Source organism: Nyctibius grandis, chromosome 17 (assembly GCF_013368605.1).
Source record: "Nyctibius grandis isolate bNycGra1 chromosome 17, bNycGra1.pri, whole genome shotgun sequence".
NCBI lineage: Eukaryota > Metazoa > Chordata > Aves > Nyctibiiformes > Nyctibiidae > Nyctibius > Nyctibius grandis.
The window spans coordinates 11,657,607-11,670,961 of record NC_090674.1 but is presented as its reverse complement, the minus strand read 5'-3'; the positions used below and the strand labels follow the sequence as shown (position 1 = coordinate 11,670,961).

The 13,355-nt window shown below is 71.4% G+C and overlaps 1 protein-coding gene across 1 annotated transcript; it reads right to left on the bottom strand.

Moving 5' to 3' along the window:
• Positions 1–80: 80 nt before the first annotated feature.
• On the bottom strand, positions 81–13,267 carry CGN (cingulin). Its single transcript, XM_068414658.1, has 21 exons — positions 13,208–13,267; positions 7,533–8,539; positions 7,282–7,382; positions 6,970–7,039; positions 6,658–6,753; positions 6,303–6,454; positions 5,888–6,029; positions 5,593–5,805; positions 5,116–5,264; positions 4,739–4,880; positions 4,461–4,661; positions 4,066–4,272; positions 3,735–3,992; positions 3,072–3,242; positions 2,780–2,941; positions 2,205–2,294; positions 1,749–1,832; positions 1,175–1,293; positions 983–1,091; positions 715–878; positions 81–644 (listed from the first exon to the last, which is right to left on the bottom strand). Exons 2-21 carry the CDS (start codon positions 8,514–8,516, stop codon positions 503–505), a joined length of 3,756 nt encoding a protein of 1,251 aa, XP_068270759.1. The 5' UTR covers positions 8,517–8,539; positions 13,208–13,267; the 3' UTR covers positions 81–502.
• Between the last annotated feature and the right edge of the window lie 88 nt (positions 13,268–13,355).

The window sequence follows — 13,355 nt, the reverse complement described above, 5'->3', positions numbered from 1 at the left end:
ATGTGCCGGGGCCTGTGCCTGCCCCAGAGGGACGACGAGCCGCGGGCGATAAAATGCTCCATTTTATTTAAAACAGCCCGTGGAGAGGGAGGGGGCGGGGGGGGCTGAGGGGCAGCGGGGGCACGAGGGGCAGCGGGGGTGAATAAAACCAAACCAGGGTGGCCGGAGCCACGGGTGCCCCCAGCCCCGCTCTCCAGCTACCCCCGTGGGAGCCTGATCCCTGGGGCCATGTCTCGGACCCTCAGGGCACGGTGGGACCCGGTCACTGAGGAGGACACCAGCCACAGGGAGCAGCTCCCCCCGCAAACAGCCACAGCACAAACGCACCCTGAGACCCGTATGAGAATGAAGAGGCGAGACAGCGCCCGGGGGGGTCCCCAGCCCCCCCTCCCTTCGCGGCGCTGGCAGGAGAAGAGTTTTTGCGTTGAGCAGCCGCAGCCGCGGCCGGTCCCTCGCCCGGCCCTCGGGACGGTGCCGGCGCGGGCGGACGGTGCCGGCGGCGTCAGCAGGAGCTGGTCTGGAGGTTGGCCTCGTTGAGCAGCGAGGTGATGGACGAGGGCCCGTAGGCGCTGTCGAACTCCTCGTCCGAGCTGAACTGGTCGTCTTGCAGGGAGGAGTCGGCAGCCGAGCGCGCGGCTTTGCGCCTGGGAGGGAGGAGAGGGGTCAGTGCTGGCACGGGGCCGGGACAGACCCCCCATCCCCAGCGGCCCCTACCACGCCTCCTTCTCCAGCGCCTTGACGCGGTTCTGCAGCTGCTCGTTGAGCTCGTGCTGCTCCTCCAGCTCCCGCTGCGCCTTCTTGCGGGCGCCCTCCAGCCGCTCGATCTCCTCCTCCGCCTCGTCCACCTGGCGCTTCAGGGCCTTCACCCGCAGGCTCAGCTGGGGGGCGATTCCCATGGGATCAGGATGGCTGGGGCAGGGCGAGCACCCACGGGTCCCCCAGGGGGTCCCGGAGCCGCTGCAGGCCCCCACCCGCCGCCCACCTGGTCCTTCTGGTCGCTGACGTGCTGCCGCTCGTCGTCGATCTGGATGGTCAGCTCCTTCACCTTCCGCTCCAGCTTGCGGTTGGCGGACAGCAGGACGCTCTTCTCCCTGCGGCGAAGCAGCGGCGCGTGGGCGAGGGGGGCCGGCACCCGGCGAGGGCGGCCCCGCGCTGGGGGCTCCGGGGCTGGTACCTCTCCTCCGCCTGCAGCCTGTCCTGCAGCTCCTCCACCCGCGCCTCCAGCTGCGGGACGTTGCTGCCGGGTTTCTGCAGCCCCTCCGAGCTGGCCAGGCGGCTCTTCAGCTCCTTGTTCTGCGGGAGAGCAAAGCCCAGCGCCGGCCCCGTCACCCCAGCACTGGCCCCGTCACCCCAGCGCCGAGCCCGGAGCCCCAGCGCCGAGCCCGGAGCCCCAGCCTCGCCTGTGTCAGTCCCAGCGGGGAGCCAGGGCCCAGAAACCCTTTCCCAAGGAGGAGACGTAACGAGATGGGTTATATAACGGCAATTAGCCACGCTGGCACCAGCCGGGGCACGAGGCGAGACCGGGACATGCCGGGGACCAGCGGGTGCAAGACCCCTGCCAGCTCCGCGATGCTCGTCCCCCCTCTGCTCCCCAATTTCTGCTCTTAAACACCCTCCTTAGCCAAAAAATCCCCCACAAACCCCAGCTCCTCGCCCCAGCCTCGTCACAGGGTCCCCTCCCAGGGCTGCTCTAGGGCGGAGCGGGGCCGAGGGGCGCAGCTGCCCCCCAGGCCCCGGCTCAGCCTCACCTGCCGCTCCAGCGAGACCTTGTCGCACTCCAGGTCCTGCCGGCTGGAGCGCTCCTGCAGCAGCTCTGCCCGCAGCTGGTCGATCTGGGGACAAGGACGGGGCACGGGGTGGTTTTGCCGCATCCTTCGCTCGGTGGGAGGTCGGGGCCGCTGCGATTTCTTCCCGTGACGCTGGCGCAGAGCACGGCCGGACTCGGTGCACCCACCACCCGCCCAGTGCCCGCCCCACGGCACGCAGCCGGTGTCGGTGACACCAGAAACCCCAACGAGAGGATTTTGGTTCCTAACTTAGTTACCGCCGTTCTGGCGAGTGGCCCAGAGACAAGGGCTGACATTCTCCACTGGAGGGTTTAAACTGGTTGGACTGGGATTCAGGGACCCGGCTGCGCTCCCAGCTCTGCCCGGCACCATGGCGGTGCCAGGGGCAGGAACGGGTTTGACCCACCGACGCCCTACCTGGTCCCGGCTCCGGTTCACCCTCTCCGTCAGCAGCTCCACCGTGCTCCTCTCCTCGTCCAGCTCCACCTCCAGGCGCTTGGACTTCTCCTGCGAGGGGACGGGACCGGGAGGGTCAGCACGAGCCTCAGGGTCCCTGCGGGCAGGGGACGGGTGGCCAGAGGGCTCGGGGCAGCCGGGGCCAGCGAGCTGGGGTGCCCGAGGAAGGGGGTTTGCTCCGACTACGCTTCCAGCCCGGCAAACCCCAACTGGCCCGGGGGGCTCCGCCAGCCTGGGAGGCAGGAGGGGGGAGATGCTGGGACGTGAGACAAGGCAGGTTGGTGCTGTGAGGGTCCCACACACCCACCACCCCATCGGGGGAGAACAACCCACAGCCCGCGGCACACCGAGCCGGTGCAACGCCGGACAGCGCCGGGGCAACGCTGGCCACTAATAAATGCCGATATGAGGAAGAGCGGCTCCCGGCGCGCTGCGGGCCACGGGGCAGAGGATGCTCGGGCGAGCCCTGCCCCTTGCTGTCAGCACCCAGCACTGCAGGGCCGGGGCGAGCGGTGTCGGGGCGCCGCGCTCCCCACCTCCAGCGCCTTGACGTGCCGCGAGCGATCGTCCTGGCAGCGCCGCTTGGCCTCCAGCTCCTGCTCGAGGTTGCGCAGGCGCTGCAGCAGCACCTCCTTGTCCAGCAGCGCGCTCTCCCGCTCCACCTGGCTCTCCTGCAGCGCTTGCTTCAGCCGGGAGACCTGCAGTGTCCCCGCGTCAGACGTGTCCCCACATCAGACGTGTCCCCACATCAGACGTGTCCCCAAGGTCCCCACGGAGTGACGGAGTGGACGGTGTGGGGACCCCACGACCCGCCAGCCCTCGCCGTACCTCATCCTGCAGCCGCCCCATGCCGAGCTGCATCTTCTCCACCTCGGCGCCCCGATCCTTGGCTTGTTTCTGGGAGTCTGTGATCTCCTTCCGTGACTTCTCCTTGAACTCCTCCAGCTGCGCCTTCAGCACGGCCAGCGAGCTCTGCGACTCCTCCGTCATCTGCTCCAGCTGCGGCACAGCGGGGACGGCTCAGGAGCCGGGGACCAGCCTGTCCCCAGCTGATGGGACTCGAGGTGGGAGGAGGCACCCGTGGGCATGGGGCTGGGGGGACGTTCCTGCCCCGCAGGCTCAGCGTCACAGCGAGGGGTGCCAGCCCTGCCAGCGCAGCCGGGGTCACCCAGGCTCTGGGCAGGCACCGGGCTCTCGCAGGAGCCGCATGGGGAAGGGCAGGGGCCAACGCAGCCCTGGGGCACCAGGGGATGCTGATCCCTGGGGACAGCCTGGTTTTATGGGGTCTCCTGGGACGTCGGGGAAGGGTCGGTCCCAACCAGCTCCACAGGGAAACCAGATCTGTGCCCAACGTCCCGGATCCCTCCCCTAACCCAGCGAGGGGACATCCCCACCCCGTGGCACCGAGACCCGGTGTCACGGCACACGATGCCCCACGGGACGGGGGTCCTGGGGGTGCAAGCAGCCCCAGGGGCACCCGGGTGCCCCAACCTCTTTGTTCAGCTTCTCCGTGGTGCGGTCGAGCAGGCGCTTCTGCTCCTCCAGCTCGCTCTTGGTGCGCTTGAGCTGCTCCTTCTGCCGCTGCTCGTCCTGGTAGGACGCGCTCAGCTCCTGGTGCTCCTGCGCCAGCCGGGCCAGGCTCCGCTGCGACTCCTCCAGGCGCGTCTCCAGCGCCCGCCTGGCCAGCAGCAGCTCCTGCTCCCGCTCCGTGGCTTCGCCCAGCAACTCCTCCGCCTGCCTGCGCTCTGCCTGCGAGGACGGAGCTCCTCAAAGTCCTTCCCACGGCCGGGGAACAGCTCAGGACCGGCCGCAGCCCCCATACCTCCAGCTTGGTGACCTTCTCCTTGAGCCGCGCCTGGGAGCCCTCCCAGCTCTCGCCCAAGCGCTCGTACTCCTTCAGCTGCGTCTCCAGCCCGAGCACTTTCCTCCTCAGGTCGTCGTTCTGCTCCTGCAGCTCCCGCAGGGCCGACTCCGCCATCCTCCTCGCCTGCTCCGACGCCTCCCGCGCGCTCTCCAGGGACGCCTGCGCCTGCAACGCAGCCACGGCGCGGGGTGGGCCCGGGGCCAGCGCTGAGCCGGGGGGGTTTGGGCTTGGGAGGATCCCGGGCTGTGGGTTTGCCGCATCGCCCCACAGCTACGAAATTTGGGGCTCGTGGGATGGTGCGAGGGCAGCCCGCCCGTGGCTGGGTGGGGGCAAACCCCTTCCCCAGCGCTCACCTTGGCGGCCTCGTCCCGCTCCTCCCGGAGCTGCTCCAGGTCCCTGCGGCACCGCTCCAGCTCCCCGTCGCGGCTGGACGCCTCGTCCCGCATGGAGCCCCTCAGCGCCGCCAGCTCCCGCTCCCGCTCCCGCAGCAGCTCCTCCTGGCCCCGCTTCTCCGCCGCCAGCTCCCGCTGCGCCTCCCGCGCCTCCCGCAGCTCCTGGGGCGGGGGGACGGGGACCCTTGGCCATGGCCGAGGCCCCCGGCGCCGCCTGCGCCCCCTCCCTCGTCACCCACCTTCCGGAGCGCCTCCAGCTCGCCGGGGTCCCCCGCGCTGCTCCGCGCCTGCTCTGCCTCCTCCCGGGCGGCCGCGAAGCGTTCCCGCAGCTCCCGCAGCTCCTCCTCAAACTCCTCCCGCTCCAGCTTCACCTGCAGCAGCCTGGAGAGGGGCAGGATGAGGCCACCCAAGCCCATCCCCGTGTCCTTGTGTCCCAGTGTGCCTGGAGAGCGGCACCCGGCTCGGCCATCACCTTCCTCCCCCAGGGGAGGAGGAGGAGGAGGACCAGCCCCATCCCCACTCCCGACCCGGGTTTGGAGTAGAGATGCTGGATGGTCGCGGGCAGCTGGACCTTCCCGAATGCTGCCGGTGCCTCAGCCGCAGCCCCGGCACTTACTCCTGCTTGGTGCCGCGGAGCTCGTCCTTGTTCTTCTGGAACATCTCCCGCCAGTGCCCCGTCTCCTCCGCGCTCTCCTCCAGCTCCCGCTGCAGGTTCCTCACCACGGTGCCGATCTTCTGCCTCTCCGCCTCCAGCGTGGCCTGATCCTGGGGGAAGCGTCGAGCGCAGAGCGGCTCCCTCACGGGGTGCTCAGCAGTGCTGAGGTCCTGGCCCGGTTAATGCCCCCCGAACCAGCCCGGGGACCCCCGCAGGGGCCAGGGACCCCCCGCACCTCTGCAAACCGGCTCCGCTCACCCGCCGGCACCTCCGCCCTGGGGCGGCAAGAGCCGGGGCAGACGGATGCTCCGATGGGGCGAGTTTGGGGCAGGACACAAACCCCATTTCCAGCTCGGGGGGAATTCAGGGACACCAGCTCCGAGCACAGACCCTCCCCAGCCGCAGCCAGCGAGACCCCGGCCCTCCCCGCGGCCGCACCTGCGAGATGCCCTCCATGCTGCGCCGCAGCTGGTCCATGTCGCCCTGGTACTGCTGCCGGACGCGGTCCAGCTCCCGGTCGTGGCTGGCCACCTCCTCCTTGAGGGCTCCCTTCAGCGCCGTCAGCTCCCGCTCCCGCAGCCGCAGCTGCTCCTCCTGCCGCTGCCTGGAGCTCAGAGCCTCCTCCAGCTCCTCGCGGGTCTCCAGCAGCTCCTGGGCGAGGGGCAGAGCCGGGCTGGGCGGCAGCGGAGCGGCGCAGGGGGATGCTCAGGCCGCGGCGTAGCCGTCACCGTACCTTGTACAAGGCTTCGCTGTCCGGGGCCGCGCCGGAGCCCTGGCGCAGGCGGTCGAGCTCCCGGCGCGTGGCCAGGAGCTGCTCCTCGCAGCAGCCCAGCTCGGCCTCCGCCTGCTCCTTGGCCGCTCTGGCCTGGCTCAGCCTGGGGGGCGGCGCGGGGCCCTCACAGCCGGGCAGGACCCGCTCCCCCCGCCCGCAGCTGCACCCCGAGGGCCGGGGCTGCAGCACCCACCCGCCACCACTGACACCGGTGGGCGGCTTGTCCCGGCACGGCAAAGGGGACGGGGACAGAGGAGTGACAGCCACCACCCCCGCGCTCCCCCAGCCCCCGTGGCACCTCCAAACGCCCCCGATGCCCCCCCAGCACCGTCCCCACACCGACGTCCCCAGCCCCAGCCCCGGCAGCGGCTCCTACTCTTGCAAACTCCTCTGCAGCTCCTGGGTTTTCTCCTCGAGGGCCCCCCGCAGACGCCGGCTCTCGCCCTCGGCCTCCCGCAGCTCCGCGCCCAGGGCCCGAGCGGGGCCGCTGCGCCCCGGCCCCCCGCTCAGCTCCAGTTTCTGGCGCAGCTGCGGGACGGGGGACACCGGTGACGTCCCCTCCTGGGGCAGGGATCCCCCTGCCAGCTCCGGCGGGGACGGGAAGGATGCCTGCACCCCCAGCACCCTGGGACACCCACAGCACCCTGAGACACCCCCAGCACCCTGAGACACCCAGACCCCCAACCCTTCCACGTCCCCCCCAGACCCCCAACCCTTCTGCCCGGCGTCACCTTGGTCTCCTCGTCGAGCTTCTCCTGCAGCTCCTCCACCCTCCGGGCCAGCTCCCTGTGCTGGGGCTGGGAACACGCCGCCTCCTTGGTGGGTGCCTGGAAAGACCCCCTGGGCTCACTCGGTGGGTCCGGGGCACCCCAACCCCCCTGGGGCCACGGCTCGGTCCCCAGCCACCGCCTGTCAGCTGCGCAGCACCGGGGTCCTGTCCCCAGCGTGCCGGGACTCGGTGCCGGGAAGGCAGGAGCCCCAGGGGGGCCTGGGGACCCGCCACCCCCCAGGCAGGGAGCAGCAGCGGGATGGCCCCGGCTCACCCCCAGCTCCTGCATCTTCTCCAGCAGCCGGGCAGTTTTCCTCTTCAGGGCGATTTCGCTCTCGCTGCTCCTGCGGGCGTCAGAGCGGGGGGAAGCGGTTGGGGACGGGGGGATGGAGCGAGGGGCGGCCGAGCCCGAGGTGCGGGAACACCCCCAGCGCTTCGCCGCTCGCTCCCCCAAAATCCTGAGCACCAGCTGGCTACGGGGCATCCCTGCTGCCAAACCACCCCCAGCGTCCCAGCAGCAGCCACCCGGGCTTTGGGACGGGGTGCCAGGGGGGTCAGGGGGCTTTGGGGGGCTTTGGGGGCTCACCCCTCCTTCAGGATGCCGTAGATGAGCTCCTTGGGGTGCTCGCTGCTGCCGGGCTGGGCGACCTCCCGCTGGTCCCGCAGCAGGTCCGGGGTGGATTTGAGCTGCCGCGAGGGATGAAAAGCTCAGCTCCGGCAAGGACACGAGCCCCCTGCCCGCCCCGGGCCCCACCGCTCCGCAGGACGCCGGAGGTGCCCCCTGGGTTACGGAGCTGGTGACCCCCCTGATCCCAGCAGGATCCGGCCCCCCGGTACCTGCAGCTCCGCCCGGGCTTTGCTCTGCAGCCGCTCGCCCGCGGGCTCCTCCAGGCCCCGGCTCGCCCGCGGGCCCCTCGTGCCCCCGTCCCTCGTCCCTCCGGCTCCGCTCGGCCGGCTCAGGCTGCCGGGGGGCCCCTGGGGCCGAACGCCGCCGGCCGGGCGCTGGGCCCCGCCAGGCTCCCCGTCGCGGCGGGCGAGGCGGCTGTCGAGGCTCTGCGAGCGCGTCCTCTCGGCGGCGGGGACCCGGCCCCTCCGCGCCGCCCGGCCCCGCGGCGGCACCTGCCCGTTGAACTTGCTGATGAGCGAATCCACCGAGCAGAGCGGTTTGGTGTCCACGTCGCCGCCGGCCACCGCGGCCTCCGTGTCCGAGGAGGGGTCCCTGGCCATGACCCTCGAGCCGGAGCCTTCGCCGCGCTCCGCTGCCATGTTCAACGTGCTGCTGGTTCTGCCGCCGTCTGGGGCCCGGTGCTGCCGCCCGGCCCGGGCAGCGCCGGGGGCGAAGGGCTCCTCCGCGGCGGCACCGAGCAGGTCCCCATGGGACCGCGTCCTCCGCAGCTCCTCGCCGGGTGGCCGCTGGCCCGGTGGAGCTTTGGGCTCATGCCGGGAGGTCACCGGGACGCCGCCGGCCTCCTCGTCCGAGGTGCTGTAGGACGAGCCGTGCCGGGGCTGCCGCCCGGCGTAGGGGTTCTCGGGCAGGTCCGAGTCGGAGCTGGCAGAGCCGGAGGGCCGGGGGCCGGGGGGGCTCGGACGGGAGCCCTCGCTCTTGATCTGCACCCCGAAGGAGTCGCCGCCCTTCTCGCCGCTGTTGAGCACCACGAAGGGCTGCCCGGCGATGCCCTGCACCCGCACGGCCACGCCGTAGGAGCCCGGCTTGCCCCGCGCCCGGGGGGGCCGCCGGGGCTCCTGCAGGTCGTTGATGAAGCGGATCTGGACGCCGTAGTCCACGGGGCTCTGCTTCTCGCCCAACGCCGGCCGCTCCATCCCCGGGGCTCGGCGCCGCGGCCCTGGGGGGCAGAGGGAGGGGGCAGTGTCACCCCCAGCTCGGCGAGGGTCCGCAGCGCTCCCGGTGATGCCGGTGCCAGAGGACGCCCGGTGCCAGCGCTGCAGTGTCCCCAGGACAGGACGGGGACAAGGTTTGCTGAGCCGGCACCGGCATCGCCTGGCTGCTCCCGGGGGGACGCTGGGGAGGGCAGCGACAGCAAAGCCCCCTCCCCGCACCGCCAGCCAGACCCTCACCACGCCGCCGGCCTCTCGCCCTCGGCCGCGGGGCCCCGGGGACCGGAGCGGAGGCAGCGATGCCGGCCGGGCTCCGCAGCCGGGCTCCCCTCCCGCTGACGCCGCAGCCTCGCCGCAGCCCAGCCCCGCGCCCCGCAGCATCGCCCCAGCGCTGGGGCAGCCGCCCGGTGCCGCGGGGAGGGGACAGGTACGAGCAGTGACATATTGGGAGCAGCGTGATGCGACCCTCCCCCTCGGCACCCCGGGGGACACCGGGCAGCGGGACACGGGCAGGAGGGGGGGATGCGGGGGGCCGAGCTTCCCTAAGGCACCGGGGGGGCTGAGTGATGGAGAAGCCCCAAAGCAGCCCCTGAGCCCCCGGCATCGTGTTTTCACCCCCCAGGGCACCGGGAGCAGCGGCGGCTCCTCTCTCTGCTGTGAAGAAACGGGGTGCTGGGAGCGATGTGGGGTGCCAGGTGCTCAGCTCGCACCCATGTCCCTGGGAGGGTGTCCCTGGGGGACCCCGAGACACGAGGGGACCCCGAGGTGGGCAGGGGAGGCTTAAACACACCCTGCACCTGGGAAAAGGCACAAAAGCAAACCCAAACCCCAAACCCCAACACCAAACCCCAACCCCAAACCCCAAACCACGCTTTGGGCTCTCAGCTCTCAGCCCAGGTCTGGACATTGCCCCCAAAGCTGCCCCGGGCGGCACGGGGAGCAGGGGCAGGGCTGGGGGGAGCTGGGGCGGGGGGTGCCCGGCACAGCGGGCTCTGCCCCGGGCATCCAGCCTGAGCCCACGTCTGCCCCTGCGCCCACCCCGGGGAAGGGGCCGGGGCCGGAGCAGCCCCGTGGGCCGGAGACAGCAGCTGGTGCCGTGCAGACCCGCGGGCAGTGCCAGGGAGGACGGGCCGCTGCTCCCCCGGCCCTGCCAGCTCCTGCTGCCACCGTCTGCTCTCAGCCCCCGGCCAAGCTCCCGCGGCTCCTCCGTTTGGCCGGAGTCACGACGAGCCCCTCAGGTCCCCGCATCCCCCCCAGACCCCAAAACCAGGGCAGGAACCGGGCGCAGGAGCCTGGGAGCCGGTGCAGGGGACGGGAGAAGAGCCCCGTCCCGTGAGCTCGTTATCTCTGCACCGGGCTAATGAGATCAGGAGCAGACACCAGCCTCTACAAACACACCCCGAGCCCCGCACCCGCAGCGAGAGCCCCTACAGCAAATCCCGTCAGTCCCGTCCCTCCGGGCGCTGCGGCGTCCCCTCCGATCCATGGGATGGGGTCCAGGGGGAGCGGGACGGCCACTGACCCACAGCGGCCACCCGGGGAGGGCACCAGCAGCGTCCAGAGCTTTCCGGGGCTGCCAACGTCCAAAGGGCGGCCGGTGACGAGGCCTGGCCCAGGCGAGGAGAGGGCTCGGCCCCGACTGCTGCCGGGGTGGGGACCTGAGCCTGGGGTGCAGCACCCGCCTTGGGGAGACCTTTGGATGGGTGGCGAGGGGTGGCACAGCATCGTGGTGTGGCATTGTCCCCCGGCACGGCATCACGGCACGGCCAGCGGGGCAGGGGCTCACTGGGCAAAGCCCTGGCCATGCCAGCATCGCTGACACCGGCAAAGGCTGGGGCTCTGCCCCACCGCCCGCCCCTGGCACGCGCGGGAAGCAGGTGGTGGGTCACCGCGGGGTGGGATGCGGGTGGGGATGCCGCTGGCTCAGCCGCAGCCGGCACAGGACGGGGGAGGGCAGGATTTGCTCTTTCCAAGGGAGCAGCAGCAGCTCGAGCCTCGGGGGGCTCCAAGCCCTCACTCAGGGAGCCAGGAGGGAGCAGGTGAGCCCGGCCTGGCCGGCAGCCGCCCAGGAATGTGCCCCTGCTCCTGGCAGGGCTCCAGGGCGCGGATAAAGGGCCGCGGCCGGATCACGTTCCTGTGTGGGAGAGCAACGCCCGGCCCTGGCCTGGAAACGCAGCCCCGGGAGGGGATTTCGCTGGAAACCGCAGGGAAGGAGCCTGGAAGCAGGAGGGACGGCGGATCGGGGATAAAAATAGGCTGTGACTGTCCCCGGGGCGTGCACCGTGCTCCAGCACACCTTGCCCTGCCCCACGCCGCGCTGGCAGTGACGGCAGCACCGAGCAGCGGGGTCCCGCGGCCGGCCGGGGCGAGGGGAGCGGGCGGGGGGGCAGGAGGGGGCAGGGGGGGCAGGAGGGGGCTCTGGCCGGCGGTCAGGCACCTCCGGCACCACGCCGCGGCCGGGATGGCGAGCAGCCAGCTCCGCTCGCCGGGTCGGCGGCACAATCAGCCCTTTGTGCCCAGCGTTAACCCAGAAAGTTGTTTTGCAATGCGCAGGCGGTGCTGGAGCGGGGCCCCCACCCCACGCCGGGCTCCCACGCCCCGGCTCCCCGCTCCCACCCAGCACCCAGAACCCCCGTGGGAAGGCGACGGCTGCCAGGCCGGGCTGAGCCGCGCCGAGGCCAGCCAGGTAACCCGACCGCGGGCGCCAGCGGTGACGCACAGACCCGGCGGGTCCCCCCCGTCGGGGTTCAGGCTGTTCCCCCCGAGCTTTGCTCACCTGCGGGGTCCCCGCTCAGCCGTGCTTGTGCCCAGCCCTGGCTGTGCTCGGGGCCAAAGTCCGGGGCCGATCCCGGGCGCAGGCAGCACACGCCGTGCCCGTGCCCTGCCCCGGGTGACACCGGCGGGGACCGGCTCTTCCTGCTCTCCCGCAAACCCCGATACAGCCTCGGCCGAGCCGGGCGCTGGCGGCCGGGTCGGAGGAACCCGAAACCAGGGCACCTGCGTCACGTCACGCAGCGGGGACGGGCTCGTCGTGACACCGGGGCGCTGGCATCGCGCCGGGGGCCGGGAGAGGGACGTCCACGGGGATAAGGGTCACCCCCCAGGCAATGTCCCCCGGGGCTCCCCCGGGAGCCGATAAGGACCGAATCCCTTCACCGCAGCCCCGCCACAGCAGAGCCCGCGGGTTAATCATCAACCCAGGGACTGGAAAATCCCGTTCCCGGCCGCTCCCAGGGCCGGGTTTCGGAAACCAAAACCCTGTCGCCGCTGCGGGACCCCGCACCCAACGCCGCAGGGTCAGAGCCATCACCAAACCCCACTCCCCACCATCACGCCGAGGGCAGGACCCCGCCGCGGCACCCCGAGACCACCGGCGCAGCACAAGCCACACCATAACCTGTTCACCGCGGTGCCGGTTCACCGGCTTCCACGCAAGTGGTGCCCTCAAAACCAGAATTATTTTGACTCACACGCTCGTGGGGATAAATATTTCCCGCGGGGACGGTGGCAGGGAGCGAGGCAGAGCCCCGGGGGAGCAACGTGGATCCGCACGAGCCGACAGGTCTCCAGCGCTGAAGGGCTCGGATGCTCCGGTGTCACCCCAAACTGGGGACCCCCATCTCCCCGCGTGTCCCCCTGCCATCGTCCCCAGGGACCCCAGACCCCCCGTCCCCGGGGCAGCGTGAGAAACGCAGCGGGCGAGGGGCCCTGTTGGCAAACGTCACCTTGTCACCTTGTCCCACGGCCCCGGGGGAAACGAGGGGCTGATTAACTCCAAACTAATGGGGGGAGGTGCTGGCCGCCGTCACCCCTACAGAGGGCCCTATAGAGGGATGCCAAAGGGTCCCTGTGTGGCACCGCTCCTCAAAGGACAAGAGCACCCACAGTTGCACCTTCCATAGGGACACGCAGATCCCTTACGGAAGGGACAGTCCCCACAGGGCGCAGGTAAAGGCAGTTCCATAGGGGCTATAGGGGACAGCAGACCCCCGATGAAGGAGAGCCGGTAGAACAGGGACAAGCCGGGTCCCTCACCGGGGGAGCAGCCTGGGGGGTCCCTATAGGATCTGCTTTAGGGCAGGTCACACCCTGGGAAGAAGAACCCCTATGAGAACTGCTACAGGGTGGAGCACACGGCAAGGACCAGGGCCCCCATAGAGCCAGCCCCTATGGGATCTCCTATAGGGCAAGGTTCCCCCACAAAGGAAAGCCCCTACAGGCCCAGCCCCTATAGGTTCCGCCATAGGGCAGGGCACGCTCCAGGAAGGACAACACCTACAGACCCAGCCCCTATGGGCTCTGCCACAGGGCAGGGCACGCACCACAGATAACAGCCCCTTTAGCGCCAGCCCCTATAGGCTCTGCTATAGGGCAGGACACACCCCAGGAAAGACAACACCTACAGACCCAGCCCCTATAGGCTCTGCCATAGGGCAGGACACCCTCCCGGGACAGCAGCCCCTATAGCCTCTATGACCCCCATAGGTGCTGCCCCCCCGTCCCTATAGCCCCCATAGGCGCTGCCCCCCCCGGCCCCTATGGCCCCTATGGCCCCCATGGCCCCTATGGCCCCCATAGGCGCTGCCCCCCCCGCCCCTATGGCCCCCATAGGCGCTGCCCCCCCCGGCCCCTATAGCCCCTATGGCCCCCATAGGCGCTGCCCCCCCCGCACTCACCGCTCGCCGCCGCCGCTCCCGCCGCTGCCCACCGCAACCTGTTACCTTCGCCCAGGCCCCGCCCCCGGGCCCCGCCCATTGGACCGCGCCGCGCTCGGCCCCGCCCCTGGGCGGAGACAGACCCGTCCTGCCACGCCCCCAACCACGC